This window comes from Uloborus diversus, chromosome 10 (genome assembly GCF_026930045.1).
Source record: "Uloborus diversus isolate 005 chromosome 10, Udiv.v.3.1, whole genome shotgun sequence".
Classification (NCBI taxonomy): domain Eukaryota; kingdom Metazoa; phylum Arthropoda; class Arachnida; order Araneae; family Uloboridae; genus Uloborus; species Uloborus diversus.
The window spans coordinates 86,720,055-86,744,994 of record NC_072740.1 but is presented as its reverse complement, the minus strand read 5'-3'; the positions used below and the strand labels follow the sequence as shown (position 1 = coordinate 86,744,994).

The 24,940-nt window shown below is 31.3% G+C and overlaps 1 protein-coding gene across 2 annotated transcripts in view; it reads right to left on the bottom strand.

Annotated features, from left to right (window-relative positions):
- LOC129231265 (lipid droplet-regulating VLDL assembly factor AUP1 homolog) overlaps positions 1-20,272 on the bottom strand; it is a 35,738-nt gene extending 15,466 nt beyond the window's left edge. The window contains exons 1-6 of one of the 2 annotated variants that reach the window (XM_054865545.1): positions 20,042-20,272; positions 14,167-14,304; positions 7,587-7,734; positions 6,623-6,740; positions 6,432-6,541; positions 1,785-1,829 (exon numbers count right to left, since the gene is read on the bottom strand). In XM_054865545.1, the coding sequence (XP_054721520.1) occupies positions 1,785-1,829; positions 6,432-6,541; positions 6,623-6,740; positions 7,587-7,734; positions 14,167-14,304; positions 20,042-20,172 (690 nt within the window). In that variant the 5' untranslated portion in view covers positions 20,173-20,272. The remainder of the gene's footprint in view (positions 1-1,784; positions 1,830-6,431; positions 6,542-6,622; positions 6,741-7,586; positions 7,735-14,166; positions 14,305-20,041) is intronic. The other variant, XM_054865546.1, reaches the window with a different exon arrangement.
- Between the last annotated feature and the right edge of the window lie 4,668 nt (positions 20,273-24,940).

The following is a 24,940-nucleotide window of genomic DNA, read 5'->3' as shown; positions in this document are numbered from 1 at the left end:
AATTGGATCTTTACTCAAAGTAGAGTTAAGCTTCAAGCCACCTAAAGGTTGACCTGAAATCTGTTGTTATCTTCCTTTTAAAAGAAACAAACCTATATTTAAGCTTTTAAACCTTGACTAAAACTGTAAAACTCTCCAGACACTTCTTTGTTGATATCTCTTTGTCTACTTTATTGATAATTTTGGAAAAATGTCATTTTTATGAGCAAGATGAAAACATTATTTGATAATAATTATAAAAAAACTGATCTTTTCTCTCAGAAATGATGAAAATATTTTTTTAAAAAGTTAAAATCATTGCCCTACGCAGCTGTACAACACTCTGTCTTATTAGATTTTTGACACTGTTGATTACACTGCAAACTATTGAGAATAAAGCAAAATGTACCAAAAGCCATGATTTGTATGAATTACTTTTATTTAACAATTTTTCTCTAAAAATGTCAAAAAAAAAAAGTACTTTTTAAATTTACAGATTAAAATGTAAATGAACAAAAAATTGATTTTTACCTTTAAAAGGCAGTTTTTCACATTTTAATACTCATATTTTTCACCTATGATAAAACAGCAAAAATTTATTTTTAATTTAACTTTAGATAAACAAGGATTATCATAGTAGTTAGTTTCTACTATGAAGTTAAGGAGTGGAAAACAAAGATAATACAAAATATGATATTTAAGATTCTTAAAAATATATATGTACATGTTCCTCAAGTTAAACTTTTTTAGGAAATGGGTTATTTAATTTGTCTTTTTCCTTTCTTGATTGTTATAGTTAAAAAAAAAAGTATTGTACATGCATAACTGAATTAACACCACAAAAAAAAAAAAAAAAAAAAAAAAAAAAAAAATCAACTTATGAAAATTAGGAAAATCTGCCTTTTAAATAAATAAAAATCCCTCCTAAGATCTGGGCTGAAGGGGATATCACCCTCTCATGCAAAAAAAAATCATATATATTATATTTCAATGGTATTTTTCAATGATGATGGCATAACTTCATGAATAATTCATAAAATTTCAAATAAGGCATCATTTTAAATATTTTTTTCACCTTTGGCCAAAAATAAACAAAAAGTCACATGACAGTTTTTCAAAAAACATGATTTTTTCTGATTTTTAGTATGCATTGCTTTTAGCAGCGAAGACTTATAGCTCTGTTGGTTATAGCGTTTCACTAAAAATGCAAAGATCATAGGTTCAATCTCACCCTGGGTTTTGTCCGCTTTCAATGACTTTTTTTTCCTCTGAATAATTTTAATCCAAATTTCCAAAAATATATAATTTAAATCACTGCAGGATTCTGAACTACAATTGTACTGTAGCATTAAAATCAGAAAAAAAGATGTATTATGAATAATATTTCTTAAGAGCATTTTTTGGGTGGGATAAGAGGGGGGGGGGGTGAGGGGTGCTTGCATAATATTTCACAAAACTGCAAAAGTGAGGCATTTTATTTTTCACTGCCATCGGCAAAAAATAAACACTATTTACATTGTTACTGTTTTTCGAAAAATTGTCATAAAAAATTTGAATTTTTAAATTACCTCTATAAAGCATGAATACTTTGCATGGGTAACCTAATGAAAACTATTTCAAAAAATGTCACTTTCTTTCAAGGGAAATAATTCACTAATGAACATGTCACTGGTTTATAAAAATACTGCATGTATCTTAAAAGCTTTTAAATTAAAAATTAAATATTTAGTTCATAAGTTGCCCTCATTAAAAAAAGAAAAGTACCAAAGCAACTCTTTTAGTTCATTTGATCAAAAAATACTTACAGAATGAACATTCACAAAAGAAGACAGGGATATTTCTATTAGTACCTGCAAAAAATGGATAATGTTAGAGAGTGATTTGACATCCTGAAAGGAAATTAAAAAAACCCTCGAATTTTAGCTTTTAGCACTAGAGTTTTAAGATACCATTATGTTTCGATAAGAACTATTTATAAAATCTTATTCTCAGAACAATTTGATAAAAGAAATAAACAGAACTACAACAATAAAGGCATTAGTTTGGTTTCAGCAAATACTTTTTCTTTTCAAAGTAGAAGGGCATTTTGCACAAGTAGGGATGGAAAAAATGACTTTCACATTAGTAAACAGATTAACATATTTGCTTCTAGCAGCTTTTCAAGAAAATAAAAGTCTAAAAACATTATTTGTGTGTAAAAATAAGTTGAGTCAATAAGTAAAAACATTTACTTAAGATGCCAAGTAAAAGCAAAGCTATGATATTCTCATAGAAGATCCAATTTATTGTGTACCAAAATACGCTATATTTAAGAATAACTTGTTTGATAGGTTGATGAAAACAAGGTCAAGAGTTCTGATTGTAAAAACTTCAATATAACACGTTTTAATTTTAGGAGAAAAGTGGAGTATGATAGTTTTATAGAAATTCTCAACCTAATGTAGTTACTCAACAACTATTTCAAAATCTTGTAAGTGTTTAAGAAACCAAATTTAATGTAGTTGTAATACATAGAAAAGTGGGGAAAATTGTACAAAACCATAGTTGTCTGACTATTTAAAAATAAAAAAAAAATCAAAGCATGTTTAAAAAGCTAAAAAAAAAATACTGAATTAATTAACTTCAAATAAGAAAATTCATAATTAACAAATACAGCACACTCTGAATTATCTTTTGAAATACATTCGAGCCTCCATATATTGATCTTCCACAGATCAAAATTTTCTATATATCAAAATCCCAGCAAATTTCCAAGTGTATATATAGAAAACCACAATATAGAAAAATTGTTTCTATATATTGAAAAAGACTATGCATCGAAAAAAATTTCGAGACATTCATAGGTTTTTTTTCCACTTTAGACTGTTTATCTCATGAAAAATGCAGGTAAGGGGAGAAAATTATGTTCACTAAAGGTTGCTACAAAACTAATAAGGAATCTGGAGTTGAGGGGTGTGTAGCTAGGTCGTTGATCCATTCTGGAGTCTTAAAATTTATTTCAAATCTTAGTCACAAGTACAGTAAAATCAGTTTCAAGCTTCCCCCTTAGTTGATTGATTATCATTCCTAGTCTTTTTAGCTTCAGTGAAAATCATTCAAGTTGAGTAGATTGATTTTTGACTTTTCCCTTGATTACATTATCAAAACGAAAAACCCCTTAATAAACCCCATAATTTCAAAAAATTACTCAAATTTGATCTTCCGTCAATAGTTCGGCGGTTAAACGGTTAAGGTAATAAGGCATTTCAACTGTCATCCAGTAAACTTAAAAATTAGCAAGAAAGAAAACATTTTATGAAAATCCCCAGTCCAGTCTCCAAGCCTCAAAATTCACAAAAGCTGCTTAAGAAGAGATAACTAATACTCTGAATGTAAACTTGAGCCTGCTTTTACTGAATAACTTGTAATAGTCAATAAATGTACAAGTTCAGATTCACAGTGCCATATTTCCAAATTGTAAAGATTCCCAAGAAGTTGACATACATTATCACAAAAGTAGTTTTATTTTGGGAACAAATGGGTTATTGTTGAAATTACAATTTAAATTTAGAGAAGTGATATTATTCAGGTGTGATTGCGATTTCATAAAAAATCACCTGTAAGTTTCAAAGAGCTAATTGGAGGAGAGGAAGGGGGAATAATTTTTAAAACTAAGATCCCTATTACTTAATTATACATGCGTACGACAATTACTTTTGATATACATACAATTCATTTCTTATGCTAAAATAATTTATGAAGTCAAAATATTGCACAGATAAACACCAGGCCCAGTGCCTGTTGATAACTAGCAACAGGCAATGGGGCCTAGCTAGGCTGATCCTAGTCAATTTATTAGACCCCAATGAAGATCAATGACCCTCCTTAAGCTATTTACCTCTTTGCTGATTACAGCCTCTTCTGGTAATCTGTCCCAAGTGCCTAAAACCCAACAAAAGTAGTAATTTTGAACATTTGAGGTAAAGGGGGGAAATTGGAAGTAGGGAGCTGAAAGCATAACAAACACTACTGGATTTCCAATGAATAACCAAAACCCAATAACCCTTGTTACATACCTTAATTATTTTACCAGACATAAAGAAAATGGCATACTTATAAATTCAACTTTACAAATTGTATAATTCAACTTTATCTTTGAAATACAAACTTTAAGTTAAAATGTTAGGTGCTCAATTGTTAAATAATAAATTTTTTCAAAAAATCTGTAATAACCCAGAATTAGCTAATAACAAATTAAAATCAAAATAGCAAAATTAAATAAGTATATATGTAATTAAACAAAACAAAAGTAATTAATTTTTTAGTTATTAAAAAAATAATATAAAACAAGCAAAGCTGATGTAGCATGTGTCAAAATAATTTCTAATTGCCAAAAATATAAAAATATTTACAATATGCAAAAGGGTTGAAACCTCAAACAAGAGAAGCAAATTTTCACTAATTAAGTTCAATGTTGGCATGTTTCTCATAAATTAATTTATTTTTTACTAAAATTAAAAAATAAAAATACATCTGATTTGCCAAAATATTTAAATATTTGCAAGATGCAAAAAGATTGAAATTTCAAACACGAGAAGCAATTTTCCACAAAGTCTGAGAAAGTTCCAACGTTGGCATGTTTCCCATAAAATAAATTTATTAATTTTTTACTGAAATTAAACAGAAAATATGCTAATCTGAGGTAGCATATGCGAAAATAACATTCGATTAGCCAAAATATTTAAATATTTGCAGGATGCAAAAAGATTGAAATTTCAAAAACCAGAGAAATTTTCCATAAAATCCGGGTAAGTTCAATGTTATGGTTTCCAAAATAATTCCTTTTTTAGACATAGAAATTAAACAAAAAGTAAACTTATCTGAGGATGAGTAAATGAATAAACTTTTATTTCTTCGAACTTAAACTTTAAAAAGTTGCTGACTTTGCAGTTTTCAAAAATTGTCTATCAAAAACTTGTTTGAAACAATAGTTTTCCTGAATAATGGACCAGTGCGGTCCGCAACTGCAATTGGCAAATTTTGTTCTAAAACTAACATGAAGACGCATTCGGCATTTATTTCATCAAAGTCCTTATCTTCTTGGCAAAATGTCCTAATAATGGCACTTTTAACAGGTGTTGGTGTTTTTTCTGAAAATATGATGTCTGATGTCATTAGCTCCTCCGTTTGCAATCTTGATATCTGTACTGCAAACTGAGCAAAATGCAAAGTGTGGTCCTTTTCGTGATTTTAGGATTCCAGGATAATCGCAATTTATCATACAATTGAAACCAAAAACCTAAAAATCATACAAATCTGCCATAAGACCGTACAATCCTACAAAACGCCCGAAAATCTTACAATGTACGGCTAAATCATACAAGTTGGCAGATATGGACAGGTGGTTAACTTTAAAGGTTTTACTGTATCGAATTTTCCCCCAGCAATTTTCAACTTCGATATATGGAGGTCCGACATTACCTATACTTTTGATGACAACTTATGATACATAGAAAAATAAACAGTTCTTGAAAGATTATACATAATTTATAGTCTGTAAATTCAGAGTAAATTTGTGTTTTGATTCATTGCTTTGCGACAAAATGCTGTTAAAAAAGGATGACAAACTTAGTTTTAAAACAAAATGCCAAATAAAATGTGCACAGATTACAGTTAATAAAACTGGTGTGAATGCACTGATTTTTGTAAGCTACTCTGCAGTCTATACCTAAGAAATTTGTTCATTCTCAGTTGCCATGTCACTCAATTCAACAGACAATCCAGGAAAGTACTGTACATTTATTTGAAAAATCAATGTTTGGAAACTATGTGCTTAGTTATTACATTTTTGACTATTAATACTCCAAAAAAAAAAAAAACAACTTTCACATATTAAAGAGTTGCATCAGGAGATGAAGCGTCAACCCCCCCCCTCAGAGCTCTTGGTTATGGCACATACTGTTAATTCAGATAGGGAGGTTTACATGCAGTTAAGATCTGCATTGCTGCAATGTCCCCCCTCCCCAAATGTAAATTTTGGCTGTGCTAGTGATATATGACCTGGTGTGACAATGACTAACATCCCTGCAAAATTGGGGGAATAGGCGATAACTACTATGAAAATCTCATAATTTGGTGCAAATGATTTAAAAAGAAAAACAATCTAAGATTCAGTCAAGAAAAGTATTGAGATGTTTTAGTAATTTTCATACTTATTTTTGTAATCCTAGTTTAGATTTTTTATAATATTTAGAACATGTTGGATTTTTATCAAATATTGCAATTTTTCAGAGATAAAGTTGTTTTGCGCCTTTTGATATTTATGATTTCATACTTTCTAAATTCTCACTATCTTCTCAAAAAAATGGATACATTTTCTGGATCAGCCAAAAAGCAGCATTATAAATAACAGTATACAGATTTTTAAACACTGACTAAATAGAGACTATAGAAAAGAATGTAATAAAACTTACAGGTTGAACAGGAAAATTCAATGAAAAAATAGTTGGATGAAATTTAAGAATACCAACTCTGCCATTTGTTGTAGCACATTCTGGGAAGTTTAATGAGGGTATAGGTGACTCTAAAGAAAAAATATGCACTAAAGTACTTAATAAACAAACATAACACAAATAAAGTTATTCATAAGTGCTTTTTTACATACCTTCAATACACTTCTGCAGGATACCAATATCACTGCTTTGTGGTTCTCTCAGCTGGCTAGTATCAACATCTCTCCAAAAGAAAAGAGCGTATGTATCCACTTGGAAATTATTCGTAATCTAAAACATTCAAAATTTTTATATTTAATGAACAGCTCAAAACTTTTGATGTGTATTTTATTTAAAAAAATTTAGTTCATGAAAATAATTCAAAACTTGTATGTTTAACATTCAAAAAATTTCTCCAGACTCAAGAGCTTTAGAAAAAAAATTCATTTCAGGAAGTTTTTCTCTTAATAATTTAATTAATGTTTTAAGAATACATTTCACTTAATCCTTTTATCATTTAATTATTTCTGCAGTATTTCCAGAGGTTGGGTTTTTCTTCTTCTAAATGTTAAAAAAAAACATAAATGGTATTTAGCTTAAGTATATAAAGTACAAATGTTTTGACCAATCTCTACTTTCTATAAAAGGAAGTAAGTGTGTGCAATGTCCCAACTAAACTTATTTATACATATAAAATTTGACAGACTAATCATCTTAAAACTGATTTCATGAACCTCAAAGTTGAGGATTTTAAGTTTGACTGAGAAAATAATTCCTTATAAAACATATATGACACATGCTTTTAGAATCAAAAATATGACATTTATATGCACATGTCAAGAAATTGAAATTAATTCAAGGAGAAAATGCAAACCTGCCAACATCTACTGAAAAAATATCTAGTAGATGATTAAAAAATCCAGTAGATGATTATGACAGATTTTTCATTGTTATTTAGGGACTGTTATTCTTTTTTTACTATATTTAGTACAAAAAAAATGTTCCTTACATAAAATGCAAAATTAAGAGAAATGATCAAAATGCAGGAATCGCCCGAAAAAATCGGTAGAGTTGGCAGGTATGAAAATACCTGCATAAATTTACATTTTGGTTAAGAAACAAAATTAAATTACTTACTATATTACATGGGATGAAAGAATTGACAGCCATTCTGTCTAGAATGCTCACATGATTTGCAACTAGCAATTTAGTTGAATCATCTAAATACTTATCATCAATCTTTACAACAATCCCCAAGACCTTGCAAATTCCACTTGAAATTTTACTAAAAATAAAATAGACTGTTTTTTCAAGAGTTCAAGCGTTAAATACACTTCTTAAATATACTTAAATTGTACAGTGGGACATCAGAAATCCAAACTAATTAGGGCTGAGCCCTGTTCAGACACTGGAAAGTTCGGTTTTACCAGATAGTCTATTTAAACTCTTGTTATTAGCTCATAGTGATATAAACATCTTTTAATTTAACAATTCAGTAATTTCACTCCTGATAATAGTATCCTGATAATATAATCCCCATTATAGTAGAAATATTACTGGAGGTTTGTACAGTGCAGTATAACGGAGTGTGAAGCGTTTATGTTGATAACATATCAGCGTTGGAAGCTTTTCCTTAACGGCTCATAACAGATTAATTGGGTAATGAAATGTCTGGCACAACGTTAACCAGTGGCGAATCCACAGGGGGGGGGATTAAGGCGCCAACCCCCTCCCCATCAAAAAGTTTGTCAATTTGAAAAATTTCCGGGAAAATGTCACCAAACCCCCCCCCCCTTTTCCAAACACATAAAAAATCACCTACAACTGAATTTTTATGATTTTAATTACAAAAATTTTCCAGGGGAGAGTCCCTCAACCCCTTCTTTCCAATGTCATTGAAGATCGTCAAAAATTTTGAATTTTTTGAGCTTCAATTTCGAAAAAAATCGTTGGAATCAAAAACTTTTTCCAAAATGTTAAGGATGCTTCAATAACGTTTTTAGAAATTCAATTCCAAAAATTCCGTGGGAGAGCCCCCGATCTCAAGTCCCTTAACATCAATAAAGACCCACTTACATAACGTTTTGGAAGCTTCAATATTGAAAAGTAGAGGGATAGCTCTTGGACCCATCTCTTCTCTTAATGCTACCAAACAGGACCAAACATAGCAATTCAAGGCTCCAATTTAGAACAATTTTTGATGGAAAGTTTCAAACCCCATTCCTTCTCCCTACGTCATAAAAGATGGTTTGAGAGCCTGCAAACACTCCTACTTAGGCGCGAATATTAAACAACTCAAGCAACAAACAAATCCATTAACTATCTTCAAATTTTATTTACAAATGCAATTTCAGTACTTCATGTACCTTTCTCTTCATTATGTTCAGTATCCTTCTTTCTGAAACCTTTCTTTTATAAGGAAAAAAAGTTCAATTCAGGACCTGAATGGCTAATGAAAATACTTCACGAGTCCTGAAACGAATCAAAAGCTGAAGGGTTTAATTTAAATAACAGATCCAGAATATTAGTAGAAATTATTTTTTGTTTTCTCAATCTTTATTCTTAGTACTCATAACACTTATGACTTTCATTCAAACTCTTTGAACAATACACATTACTTGAAGAAAAAAAACATGCTTCAGTTCTTAATTTTTTTTAAAAAATTTTTATTAGTTCCCCTCCCCCCCCCCCCCCCATAATGTCTTACTCAATTGTCTAGATCCGCCACTGACGTTAACATGGTGCCTTTAAAGTTAAAGAAAATTTGAAGTGCTCAAACATCTAGACAAAAATAAACTGCTACAAAGTCATCTCTTGAATTCAATGTAGGTAAAGCTAGAATCAGAGAGTGGAAGAAAAACCAGGCTTAACTATCTGTGCTATTATAAGTGATAAAATAAAAGAACAATGACACAATTCAACATTACATACATTATACATTGTATTCACTTGTTTGGGAAAAGTAGGTTTCATTAAAAAACTAACAACTTTTGAACCATAGCTATTAATTTCCTTTCTTGGAATCTAATTTTAGTCTGTCACTTTACAAGCTGTTCGGTTTATCCGGAATTTTGGATCTCCAGGGTTCAGATTTCTGAGGTTCCACTGTTTAAAATTTAGCATGATGGAATGAAATATTTGATTTTGTTAATCATTTATAGTTAAATCAAATTATAAATAATTCAACAGATTACAAAATCTTTTGATAAACAAAACTGCTAATTATCTTATGAACATTGGATCTTCATCCACTTTCAGGTCTTCCAATACATCTAGCCATCTCTTTTTTTTGTATTTTGTTCCAAAGGTACCCCCCCCCCCCCACCCCCATGGTCCAAATTTCACTTGTATATGTTTAATGATTTTACTTTCTTAATGATTTTGAGAATAATTTATTTTTTATTCAGTGGTAAGTTATTAACATTGATACCTTTTAAAAATCCATTCTATATTTTTGTCTGAATTATTAACTGAATTGGTAATTAATCAAACTAAAGACTAAAATCTTCTGAAATCAAATAGGTTCATAGAAAGTTTGGGAATACGTGTTCAAGATCTTGCCATGTGTTTTCCTTTTTTTTTCTTCAGAATTCAAGGCAAATGCAACTTCTCCACCTAAACTGATTAATTCTCTCATAATTCAAGAATCAGCTTGAATAACATAGGGAGTGATAGCTCCATCATTCAGGAGAGGGCAATTCATGCCTCCCTCAGTAAAAAAAAAAAAATATGCTGTGTACTCCGAGAAATTTTAGGGTGTATATTATGATTGAGAGACAGACTTCTTTTATCGAAGGAGTGTTATGTCATTGATGGGCTCTGGAGTGGATGCCGTTTGTGCCTTGCCATGCCAGCCTGCTTGCTGTATGGCATCCGTATTGGTTTCACATGTTTAAACATTGTGATAGCTTTTACTTCATTTCCTAAGTTGTCAAAGGGTGATAAAAAAACTTTAAGATTTTAAAGGAATTATATTAGCCCAGTAGCAGAAACTTCCTAGCCAGTCTGCGACTCTATTTTGGGTAGTTGAAAATAATCTGCAGCATTATTATTAGTTTTAAGTTTTCATAAAATACAAAAGTCCTTTGTAAAGGTCAAGGCTTGGACAATTTTCCAACTGGCCAGTGGCCACTAGGCTCGAAAAACTTAGTGGCCACCACTGCCGCTGAGTTTAAAAGTATTAAGGGGCGGGGAGGCAGCAGGGACCGATTTACACACTTGGGTGCCCCGGGGCACTGACAAAAATGGTGCCCCCTCCCTGCCAAAAAAAATGAAGGTTATTTTTGGATATTATTTTGATAGAAAGAAAACTCTAAAATAAATTCTTGATTTTCATGTAAGAAATTTTTTTACAGTCGCAGATGGAGAAACTATGATGGTTAAGGTAAATCATAATGTGCATTCTTGTTTTCTCCTTTGTTTTCTTGTAGTAAATTCTTCTATAATGTCCTTATAACCAAGTTTTGCGGTCAAACTTCCTTCTATTGATAATAGAGCTAATGAAGTTAATTTACTATCAGAAATGAGAGTACGCAAAGGACACTTAGTTCTCTTCAATAGCGACAATGATTGTTCTCCACTACAATTGGAGATTCTCAATGTCAAAAACAATTGGCGAAAGTATCCATTTACATTGGCAAAAGTATCCATTTACCAAGTTTATGGATTTTTTTAACTTTTCGGTGACTGAACTTTCTTTTCCGATGATTGAACTAATATGAATAAATTCACCAGGAAAATATTCCTCTAAATCACAGGAGAAAGATTTTTAAAGATCTTTTGCACTTTCTCGAATATTTTGCTTGTCGCATTCAAACAAGCAAGAAAATTTCTTTAATATGCAATCATAGGCTGACATCCTGAATTTTAGTTTTGTAATTGAATTATAACAGATTACATAAAAACAGGAAACCTTGAAACTTTGCTTAGAGTCTAATATGATTTCTTCACATTTGTCCATCATAAAACTGTTTTGGAGGTTTTTTTTTCTGTCTTTTTGCACTCTGTCTTTTTGCTTTAAAAAAAAAAAAAAAAAAAAAAAAAAAAATGATGACAGAAATTTTATGCCCCCTTTCCTTTGGTGCCCCGGGCCCCGAATGCCCCGCCGTAAATCAGTCCCTGGGAGGCAGCAGCTTTCACTACTTTCATAAAAATAAATAGAACTCTACACACTATGAAAAACAATTATTCAAGACATATTAATTTTAATATGAAAAATTTGCGATGAAATAGGTTTTTAAATTTTTTAAATTAGTAGATGAGAAGTTGGCAGGAAACTGCATTTTAGATGAAATATTTAGCTTATAGCAAAGTCTTCAAATCAATGAGGATCAAATACAACTGTGCAGATAATAATTCGCATTTTTCAACAAAAAAAAAAAAAAAAAACAATAATAATAATAATAATAATTTATAAAAAGAAGAAAAAACATGATTTATTGAACACTTTATGTTATCTTCAATGGTTAGTGTTGAGGTAAATACCCAATTCTGTTTTTCGAAACTTAGGTAAGTAATAGTATCGTTTATTTCCATCTTGCGAATGACCAAACAAGGCGTCTAAGCGAAAAATTCATGGTTACAAATAGATTTTTGAATTTATTACATAAAAGTAATAATAAATTCAAAAATCCTTAAAAAAAAACTACAACTTATGTGAGTCAGTTTTCAGCACATTAACCTCTAAAGCAATGAAGATAAGATAATATTCTGAATATAAAATTTTGCAATTTTAAAGAGAATAATTAAGAATTATCCGAAAAAAATAGCACATTTTGCATAATTTTCAACAGTTTGCATTGCATTAAACATCCATTTCCATTTTCGAAAACGTAGGCACTTCAGGAATCTTGCGTACCAACATCTTGGGAATGACCAAACATGGCGACTACGCTAAAATTTAAATTATAAGATATAAATTTCTGAATTTGTTGCAAAAAAAAAATATCTTAAAAATAAAAATCCTCATGAGACTACACTTTAGTTGAAAAGTTTTAGCACTTTTGCGTCCAAAGCAATGAGGATAAGGTAAAATTTTCACATAAATTTTTTTATTTCGCAAGAAAATTATTTTAACAAAATAAAAAAACGATTTTCTACACATTTTAAGTTAGTTTCATTTGTTGGCATAAAAATAAAACATCCGATTCATCTTTGTTTTTGAGAACTGATGCGCTTTTCTACTTCAATTTTGTGAATGACCAAATATGGCGACTATGTTTCTAGCTGAAATGCTGAAGCATCCATCGCCTTGGTCAAAAAGCGATCTCCAAACGACTTTGCCAAGTTGTATTTTGTTTTTGTTTTTTCTTTTATTTATTTTTCTTTCTTTTTGTTTTTTGGTAAAATTATCTGCAGGCCGTCGAAAAATCTGCGACGCACGTCTCGCGTCTCGCAGTTTCTGCTACCGGGTATATTAGGAATACACAACTCATTATAGCTGCAATATGTCAGCATATAATGTGGGTATGTTTCTTGATTTGCATTGAATTCATACCTTTTGCTCTCTGAAAAATTTGAAAGGACAGGCTTGAGGAAAGAGCTTTTCCCTATTGAACTAAAGCATTAATACTGAATTCCTCAGTAAGCTAATTTAGTATAATAGCAGCTGTCATCTTTTAGAGTTACCTCAATAAAATTGACTAATTTTATTGGCATTTTTAGCTGAGGTAAATCTGAAGCCAATCTTTTCTATCAACTCTGTCAAAGGCTTGCCTAAAAGAGACAAAGAGAGCAAAAAGCTGGAGTTTGACAAAGGGGAGACATATTTATGAGGCCTTAAAATTGTTATGATTTAAACCCATTAAACATTCCAACATTGAAGCACTCAATTGAAGACCAAAACACAAAGCAACAACAATCATGCAATTTAAAGAGGGATTTTGATTCTTAAGAACAGTTTAATCAATTAAAATTATAAATGCAGGTTTTTATTTACTGGCATAGCTGGTCTTATTCATTAGTATTTCTTTTTCATTAGTTTTTAAACAAATTTTTATACTAAGAGCTATGTATTCATCTTTAATTAAAAAGAGATGTTTCAACAAACATTATAATTTTAAAAAAAAACTGAAATATGTACATAACTAGGACAAGTGTCGGCCACTTTATCAGACACAATATTGTAAAACTTGAGTTAAAAATCTATGATGTCTTTTGTCTTTTCAAAATTAACAATAACCTCCTAGAAAAAATGAGCTCCAGGGAACATTTTTTAGTAATGCTTGTCTTATTTCAACCGTTCTTCTGCATCTACATAATTTTTATGCTTTGAATATAGCTTTGCATTGATATAGCTTTTTTTTAAAACTTAGCACCCCCCCTCCAAAAATTTAAAATTTCTTTCTCATTCAATAATTTTATATTCAATTTTACTCTTTCCTAATGCAACTATACTCAATTCAGCGAGAGCTGATAGAGGAAGTAAACAAAGAGGGTTACTACTTTCATGACATACTCGCCCGATGGCAATGCTATTCGCATTGAACACGCGGACATTTCGCTTATCTGATTGGCGCTGTTTTCAATCATCCCTGCGCCAAGCAGACAGCGGTAACGCCAATTGTCACGTTGCTTTGTTTACGTCCACTATCAGCTCTCGCTAAATGGACTATAAAAGTGGATAAAATTTTAGAGAATGATTTCAATTTAATATTTTATATTACATTATATGTATTAAAATTTTGGATAAATGTTTGAAATGTGTAGTATACAATACCATCTGAAAGATGACGATCTTGGCAATAATGATACAGTAACAACCCCCACGATGTAAGCAACTAACCGCATGAGGAATAAAAGAAATCCAAAAGGGAAGTATAAGGCAACTTTGTAGATTCCATTCTTTTCTTTAATTCTGAAATATTACACACATTTAATCAACTTGACATCTAAAAAACACCTGAAACATTTTGTCAATGGACATGAATGATATACAGATCATTCTCATGAAAAGTCATTTTGAGCTTATTAAGATCAGAAAAATTAAGTAAAGTGGGTGGAATCTGATGAAACCTTATAGATATGCGAGGGAGTTAGGAAAAAAATATTGGTTGTGAAAAATGAAAATATTTTTTGAATAGTATTATGCTCTCAGTATTATACCCTCAATTAAGCATTATTCCCTCACTAGTGAGGGAAGGACAAAATCATTAAATTTTATTGTAGTAGTTATGCCTCACTGATATTTGAGTTTCATCACATAAAAATGTTCTCAAACAAGGGTTTACCTTATGATTGTTCAGGGCATTTCATGCACTATTTTACTTTTTTTCTATAAAATAGATAGGAGGGAATGATGCATGCAAAAAACCTTATCTGGTTTTATGCTTTTATCTAGAGATTCCAAGTAAAACTTTCCAATAAATTTAAGACACAAAGATTCTGTAATATTTCTGTGGGTTTCCAGCTGTAAATTACTAGACTTTTTGCTTAAAAAATGTATTTTGTTGCAATCCTGGGAAAGAAATCAACTGTTGAGAGTAGGGATGCGCTGATAAGAAAATTGGCCAACTACCGATTAAGCGGCTACTGGTAATGGACCGATTAAGGTACAGATGTGATATACCCCCCCCCCCCCATTTGGCGACATCCGATTTTTTGCACAAAATTGAAATATTTTTCTCGCCAATGAGGCGATAATTTTTTAAGCATGGCATCCCTGGCGAAACTAACCTGTGTTTGAAACCCGAAGGCAATCTTAGATCTGTTCAAACTTGTTTACTTGGTTTCACGCAGAGAGATACGTGTTGTTTCGTGCAGTATACCTTACAGGAAAGCTTATTTTGTGTTAGTTTAAATTCAGTAGTTGTGTTTTGAAGTAAAAACATTAGAAAATGCAGTTACTCCAAACTCGAACGTTAATTAAAAGTTAACTCCAACGTGGTGTGTATCTGCAACGTGCCATTGTCACATGATGTATTGTTTTAGACTGAGTGTGAGGATTTATACCATAAAAAGGTAAGTTCTTTATTTTAGAATTAAAAAAAAACTCTCACTTCCGAAATTCTTTGTTTTTACAAATCCTTGAGGGGTTCTTGTAGTTTTTAACTTTATTTTTACTGTATGTAAATTAATTTTACAAAAATATTACGGTTATTTTGTTCTTAAAGTTAATTCTTATCGATGTCACGAATTATTTAGACATTCTATTAACGTGCCTCCTTTAGGTACTGAATTTCTGAAAATAAGTTGACTCCAGCATTTTATAAAAATATAAAGGTGTTATTTTATGTAAAATATACAGTCGAACCTGTCTATCTCGAATTTTACGGGAGAGAAGAAAAACTCGAGATATGGAGGTTTCGGGATACAGAGGTTTTGAAAAAAGTTCTTAAAATAAGTAATTGGAGCAATGACTCGAAAGTAAAACTTTGGAAGCAATTTTACTAATCAACAATGTCCCCTTCCTCTCAGTTTCCGAATGAATATAATTGCTAGAAAACTTGCTTCTTGTACATAAAGTTTTAATTCTGGAGGATTATGTGACTGCCAATATTAAGAAAAATGCTTTTTGTCTCCAAATTCCAGTTAATAAAGATCCTTGGGGATCGAACTCAAGAAAGACACTTTAGTCGAAATTCGAGATATACAGGTTTTCAGAAAATTTCATTCGAGACAAACATGGGAGAAAACATTGAATTAGGACTTTATATGCAGGGAAAATGAAAAACTTCGACATAGAGAGGCTTTTGAGATAGGCAGGTTCGAGATAAACAGGTTCGACTGTAATAGGTATTTTGAAAGCATGTCTGGATAGCAAATAAATGTATGGTATTTTTGTATTGTTTATGTTTAGGATGTTCTGTTGAGACATTTCTACTTTTCATACATCGAAATTTGAGTGACTAAGCACTTTTTTGGCTGAAATAGTTATTGATTTTGGGGATGTTTTCCGCTTTAAACATCGCAATTTGAATCGCTTTGCTCTTTTTTCTTTAGCAGAGTATGAGAAAAGTTTTTGTTCGATGAAATGCATGTTGGAAAATAGCTTTTATTTCTATTGGTACATATTTCATTGGTGAGCTGTTATAGTAATTTGTCAATTTAAGCATTTTAAATACTTTCTAGTAATTGTTCTTTGTGTACAAAAACTTTCTAGTTTCTGGTATTTTTGAAGCGTATATTCGTGATGTTTTTTGTTGTGGTTTTATGTTGTTTTTATATATATTGTGTTCTGAAGTGCTTTGATCATGTTTTTTTACCTGATTTTTTCCTCTTGGCGCTAAAAAAGCATCGCTAAGAACGATGTATGACATATGTCGTCATACATCATTTTCTTGCCGCCAACAGAAAAAAGTCGCCAAGGGTGGGGTATATCACACCAGTTTCCCGATTAATAATCACAGTTATTTTTAACACTACAAATTTTTTCATTATAGTTTTCCTTGAATAATTTCAGTTAATAATTTATTGCTGAGATAATTTATTTTTCTCCACTTTTCTAATTTTCCCAAAATAATTTCAAAATTTCCTCCAATTTCTTTAAGCCAATTTTCATATTATTGTTACTAAAATTTTATTATGGAAACTAGAAATGAAAATGTAAAAACATTAGGGCATGGCCTGTAATCATTAGTCTACTTAAAAAGTTTTTTTTTAAATTTAAATCTATTTTTTAATTATTAGTCACCATTTAAACCAAGAATTTTTTACAAAAATTATAAGATTATCTAGAAGTACTATGCTAAAGGAGAAAAGTCCTATTGGGGGATACAGGAAAAATGTTGCAATGTTGTATACATGTGTAAATTTAAACAAAATAGAAAAAATATAAAAGTTTGTAAAAAAAAAATAATAATTGTAATAAAGTATGTGTAGTGGAATGTGAGACAAAGTGAATTAGTGGGACAAATGGTGAAAAATTAACTCTGCTTTTAGCATCACCTGTTTGGTAACACTTTAACTGTGAAAAAGCACATGTAATCTACTCCAGTCTGGAAAACAAATATAATACAGCAGAAGATTAAAGCATATGATACTAAAAGCAATTTTCAAAAATTCATTATCATATTTTAATATTTTGTTCTAAATAAAAAAATATTTTTGTTATTATTAAATGGTACAGTTCTTGTTATTAGCCTTTTAAATATTTATTGGGACCTACTAATATTCATAGCTGTATATATTTAATACTAAGCTTATTTGTATATTAAATGCTTTGTACAATTAGTCAAGTGCATGTGGGGCAAAGTGAAATAATTCATTTCACTTACACATTCAATCTTTTATCAAATCACTTAAGTATTTATTTAATAATTATTTTAGGAACATTCCTTCATTGAATAATTCCCTTACACTTATTTTCTTATTTATTCACTATTATTGACCTTTTTTTTCTCTCATTTATTAATTTGTTTATTGTTTCATTTATTCATTCTTTCTTTCACTTACTCATTTAGTTATTCAAAAATATCTTTAATAATTGAATAAAAAATATTTTATTTTTCACTTTGCCCCCATGAAAAAAAAAAAAAAAAAGAAAAATGTCCACCTTTTTTGGAGGTATAGATTTACTGCCAAAAGTAAAAAATAATGTTTCAAGGCAAATTTTATCATAAAATATTGTTCTTTCTTTATGTTGGTTTTTAGAAAAATTTCCAACTTGTTTATTTTGAAAAAAGTAAGTTAGCTTAACTGTTTCACTTTGCTCCACAATACTTTTTCCCTCCCTCCAAATCAAATGATATTTAATAATAACTAATGTTTTGTTGAATCAAAAATCAATAATTTAAAGAGAAAGTTCTAAAATGTATGATGAAGTTATATATATATATCGTTAGAAGTAACAAAATAACTGAAAAAATTAATTTGAATTTTGACATTTTAAATTCAAATTGCTTTTCACAATCATGAGTGTGTGTATGTATGTGCATGTGTGTGTAGGCATCTGTGTGTGTAGGATATGGACACTCATTGGCAGCATCGGGAGGGGAAATGATCCTTAAAAATTTTATTGAATTTTATGTAATTTCTAAACTGTTTGCTTTGTTTTTACTCTGTACACTTTCATACTACATGTTATAATAATGATGCAGAAAATTACATTTATTTACTGTTAACAAATGTTTTTATCATAGTTTCTTGTTGGATGATATGCTTAAAAAAATTATTTTGGAAAATTTGTTTCCCACCAATTATAAATAATTGGCAAAAGTGGCCAATTAATAGGCATATCCCTAGTTGTGAGGGAATGACACTAACCGCTGGCAACAAACTTGAAATTAACTATGTGCACTAATTTTTAATGAAAATTTAATTTTAAGTGAGTTTTTTAACTAAAATTCATCAATATTTTGAAATAAAAATCACAAAAATGTTAATTTATAGTTTGTTTGCTTAGAAATAATTGTTGCTTATTTTTTACTGACAGTTAGGACGAGTGAGAGTGACTCTTATTGAGTACTTTAGACAAACATTACAGACTTCTAAAATAAAATATAAAAATTTACATTTTTAACTATCTTGTTAAACTCTATCCTCAAAAGTATTTAAACCCACAAAAACATGTATAAAACATTCGTAAATTCTAACAAGGACATGAAAATGACTGTTTCTGTGAGAATGACTCATACAGAAGAAATACTAAAGATTAATTGAGGAGTTAACAATGCAAATGAGTAAACTGATAAAAAAGTTAAAAAATTCATTTTTGCATTGAAACATTTTGACTAGAGACAAATAGTATTGAACAAGAGTTACAAGCATAGCTTTCGTCATTAAGTTTAGAAGTTGCCGCAAATGTAAAGCTGGTGTCAGCTCACAACCTCTTGGCATTGAAAAGGAGTAAATTTTGATATAAAAATGGTTAATATGCTCTTATATTTTAATTCTCAGGTGACTTCACCAAAAATTGTATTTTTTTGCTTGTCACAGTTTATTTCAGACACTTTCATTTTGCATAAATAGTTCAATCACCCATGTTATTTGTGCTGTAGAAAATGCCACATGCTGTGAAAAAGGAAACTCTGCTTGAATAACAACCAAAAAAGGGTGATCTAAATTATACTGATTTTTTTTTGGGGGGGGGGGGAGGGGCGTTGAAGAATGCTATATCATTAAATATTTTGCTTTTCTAGTCCTCTTACATACCCAGGGGTGCCCCAAACTTAAATATTTAGGAAGAAGGTATCTTAGAACAAAGCTTTAATATGCTTTATTATTGTTGATTCTATAGATTTGAACCAATTTCCACTGTAAAATAGTAAATCAAGACATATTTTCAACAGAGCTTCCCAAAACAGTTGTAAACAGAATATATTGTCTTCTCTTGTATACATGCCAAGATAGACCTCAGATAACATCATCTGTCACAGCTATTAAATATTTCATTGTACATGGTGACCAAGATATATGCTCGCTCTATTAAATTCTTTGGTTTAGTTCTCAATTCTAATTCTGATATCGACAAGACTTTGCATCAACAGAAATATGTTTGCTGAAAAACTACATCAGTGAACCACTTTCGTAAAATAAATGAAAAGACTGAGAGAAGCTGCTTCAAGAATGATAAAAGCAATTATTTGATGAAAAATAATCTTCTAACATATTTTTATCTAGAAATTTTTCGGAAAAAAACAATATTTTCTATTTACTTGGTGAGATATTTTGTTATTTCTTTTTTATCAGAAATAGCCCACCTGCTAATGTCAAATAGCTGTTCAATATTAACACTAGACCGTAATTCTTCTTCTGGTACACCAGATTGTTGTTGTATATCAGACATTTTTAAACATGCTTCTTGGCTGAACTAAAACTTCAGGGATAACTAGTTCGCAATCAAGCTGTCACGCACGCAAAATTGACTGCAACAGGGCAACAACAACTTTGAAGGGAAACGGAGGAAGACAATTACAGTTACAGTGTCTAACAACATGCTATCAACCATTGAAAAGAGATAAAGCTTGCGTTCGACGAGCTCAATCGGTAGATACCGGTTACCCAATCACGTGACAGCTAATGATCACGTGCTTCAATCAACAGCTTAAACTGGTAACCGATAGATGATAGCACGCTCCGGTTAGTAACCGGTTACTCATCGGTTGACCGGTGAGTTTCGTCGAACGCAACCAAAATGGAGAGAGTTTCATTCGTGAAGGAAAGACCCCCCCCCCAAGTCACGTGATAGATTTTAAAGAAAATAATTGGAAGAAATCAGGTTTCTTTCGCTGGTTTCATGCAAAACGTGTCAATTCACATCTGGATTCCTACACGTTTTTAAAGTCTCAATGCTTACGTTCGACGAGCACGACCGGTAGCGACAGGTTAGTGGATCACGTGAGGTAGCCGGTTGATCATAGAACGCTGCGGTTAGTTACCGGTTACTCACCGATTGACCGGTGAGCGCCGATCTTTACTGGTCTACCGATTCCTAACCGCAGCGTTCAATGAGAGCTACCGGTTAACTGGTTGCTATCGATGTCGTTGATCCTCACCGGTTGATCTACCGGTCGACCGCAGTTTAAGGTGGTTGATTGAACTACGTGATATTTTTGACTAATAAGTACTTTTCACCGGCGTATTATTCGTCTTCGCAAGAAATCGGTGACGAAAGCATTATGCAGATGAAGCATTAGCTGTCATCCCAAGTAACACTGAAACGTTACGTCATCGTTACATCACGTTGCAATTAGTTGAAACATCGTTACCGTTTCCCACGCAACGTGATATCACGTTGCTTTATCGATTCGTTACAAAAAGTGTAATTTTGAAACGTTACATCACGTTGTAAATTTCTTAAATTTGTAACGTTGACAAACAGTTGCAAAAGAAACGTTACTTATCGTTACTTTTCGTTGCACCTTGCCTCGTCTTCGGCAACCTCCGAACCCTAGTGGCCATTTTCAGTAAACAACTTCTGGCTTGCTATGCCGCCATTGTTTTGCTGCTTCGCAATCGTGATCTCTCATCACTTTTAGCGGTAAGTACTTTGTATTATTGTTAGTGTATTATTGTTGATATACTTATTTAATTTAAAAAAAAAGTGTTATCACATATTTTTGTGAAGTTAATGAACCGCCGTTGGTCGGAGTTTGAGTATTTTTCCCTCCGTTACTTTTATTTATAATATTGCTTGAAAGAATAATGTTAGATGCTTTTATTTGAGTATTTATTAATTGATTTCTTAAAAAGATGCTGAAGCTTGGGGATATGTTCCATTAATAAGCTATAAAAGCGATAAATGATTCCATTTTTTACTCATTTAATCGGCTTTTTTCAGAATGATTTTGACGAAATAATTGTAACAATTTTTTGAGAAAAATTTTGTCATGTAACTGAAATTATCTTTAGTAATAATACTGCAAATTTTTGTTAAAGCACTGCTGTAAGAGGATTTTTTAAAAACTTTCATGCCTTTCGAAAAATATTTCTGGAGTTCTTTAGTAATAATAATAATTATTTTTTTAAGGATTTATTTATGAAAGAAGTTTTTATTTAATTTGTAGTAATATCGTTAATTTTGACTATTAATAGAACTCCACTTGATGTAAATTCGGCTATGCTATGTTATGCTCTGTTTATTTTTAAATGTCAGGACTGCTCTTACAAAATATTGTAAATGAAGCAACAGTGTGAGAATACTCGAACGCCTTTAACGGCATGAGACATTTTATAAATAAAAAAAAAATTGAAGATTTTATTAAAGTATATTAACAATAATTGCATTAACAAAAAATGCAGAATACTTACTGTATCAAAAATTAAGGGTTCAATGAACCCACCTCCATTCTCACCAAGAAAAGAAAAAACATTTTTTTTTCAAAGCTTGAATAAAATTTTAATACAACGTCTAAAAGCAACGTGATGTAACGTGATAAATAAAGATTAATGTAACGTTTCAAAAATCGTTGATGTAACGTTACTGAAACCGTTGATGTAACGTTACTAAAAACCGTTGCTTTTGCGTTTTGCAACGAGACATATTTTCGCTCTATCAACGTTACCAGTAACGTGATGTCAACGCTTCAGAGCAACGTGATGTAACGTGATTTATGTTACTTGGGATGTGATCCACTGACTGGTGGCTATCGGTCGAGGTCGTCGAACGTAAGCAAAGTCGAAAATTTTTCGGTCAGAGCTCCTGAACCTTATCGTTTTCTCTACGTCACCAAAACATAGTCTAAATGTACATGTTTAGGCCTTCAATGTAATTTAAAAACAAATCTATAGTGAATCATCCACCAACTCTCCTAACGCTCAACATATTTAAATTCTATACCCAACAATTTCTGGACTCTCCCCAAACCTTGAAATTTTCCCTATCATCATCAAAATTAGTATAAAATGCATTTTTAGGATTTAAATTTTTAAAATAATCCTGGGGAAGGTTGCCCGAAGCCTCAAGTTTCTACACAAGATATCCCCCTAAAAAATCTATAAGTGAGGAGTTTACTTTCAAAACGGATCATTCTGACTTGCTTGAGAAGCTCGGTGACGCAAAATCGATTTTCATCATTGGCCATTATCACGCATTATCACTATTATTTAGTAGGAAGAAAAGTCTTAGAATTAAGTTTCAGTAGAGTTTCTTAATTTAAAGTGTCACAAAAGACGATATATATTATAAGGTATTTTGGGTTTTGCCTTGAATTAGATGTCTTCTAAAATAGGGATTCTCAACCAATGGTTCACCGCTCCTGAGTGATTTTTACGTAGTCGCGTTAAAGTAAAGATGACTGATCTTTTTCAAAATGAGCAAATTGGAAAATCGTTTTGAAAATGGACCCTATTCACTTGACGACATTGCGGGTATAAAACGTCACTGCAGTGCATTGTGGAAACTGTAGCAGACGAAAATCCGGTAAAGCTTGACCAACGAAAAGAAGGTGGATGACCTTGAAACGAAACATCATTTGTATCATTTGTAATAGGCAGAATCTGCCAGAAAGCACCGAACAGTAAGAGGCGTGGCCTCGTTAATCCTATCTATTCCAAAATAATAACAAACAACCTATTACAAATGATACAAATGATGTTTTTGCTTCAAGGACATCCGCCTTCTTTTCGTGGTCAAGCTATGCTACAGCGCATAATAACACTTGTTTTTATGCGGCTTATAAACTCTTCTTTCTATTTAAAAAAAAAAAGAGCTTTTTGAAATTTTTTACAAAGAATGATGAACGATTCATTTAATACGAAATACTCCCTTTAATAATTGTATTCAAAAACATGGTGAACGATTCATTTAATACGAAATACTCCCTTTAATAAACGTATTTTCATGGTTTTAAGTCTCTTTGCTTTCTCATCAGAAACATGGTAAAAACTCAAAATTCTCTTTTTACTTTTTCCTTTTCTCAGCATTTTCATGCAGTCATAAGTCTGTGTAAGCCCTAAGCATGTTCGTGATGCGTATGAAGTCCAGTAATCCTTAAATAAAACGAGTTTTTTAAGCACTACTAACACTGCGTAGTTGGTCAAAATACCCGCAGACCGACAGCTGAAGGGACCGTTGCCAAACTGCGAATAGGGTCCATTAGTCCGTAAAGAAAGAACATTGTACCGTAAAAAGGGGCTACTTTGGCCCTAGGGTCCTTCTTTGGCCGAAAAGGTGAAAAAGATACAACGTTCTCTGTAAACCTTCAGGAAGCATTTTTTAATCATATTCGGACATAATCCGTTTGAGAGTAGCCTCAAGGACTCAATAATGTATACCAAGCACTTTGATAGCTCTCTGCAAGGAGCACCACTACTGGTTTTGTGTTCTTTGTGCTAACATGTGTTTTTAAAACTTCTCAGACTTTTACACGTAGAAGGAGTTTTATATCAGCTAAGAGTTTGTTAAGTACCTATTTATGAACAGTATTCAACACTTTATGTAGTTGCATATTTGTACTTCTTATTTCTGTTAAGGTTTTTAGTTAAAAGTTTCTCAATTACAATACATCTCCACACCTAAAAATTACAACCTGCTTTGGCCCAGCATAAAAAATTGAGGAAAAAAAAACCTTCAGAGAGATTTGGAAAAGAAAAGCAAAAAGTAGAACTCTTAACAGGAAAAACACAAGAAAAAACCAAGAATTCTCAGCCACGGGTTAAAAGAGCGATTGAAGATTCAACTCCTCAAGGCTCAGTTACATGGCTTTGGCTTTTATTATGGAAGATGAAGATGAACTAAAAGTTGAAGGAGGTTTAGAAAACGTTGACCTACTTGCATCTACTTCTTACAAATTCTGTTAAATTTGTTGAAAAGTTTATGAAATTTTGTTATTGTAGAATAGAATGAGCTCACGTTTCCAGGGATGCTGTTTATGCGAGAGAAGAAGGAGCTAATAATGAGAGCATGAAACGGGGGCCAAAAAGTTTTGGAAGTGACCGAAAATTTCAGATCCTTATTTGTTTTATGAATGGTTTTATCTTAATGAAATTATTAAACTTCCAAAACTGATGAAGAGAGGACTGTTCTCGTCAGTAATTTCAGAAACAATTACTACGTTTGCAAACACATTTTTTAAAAACTTTGCTTTTCCTTAAAACAAATATGTGAGACTCAA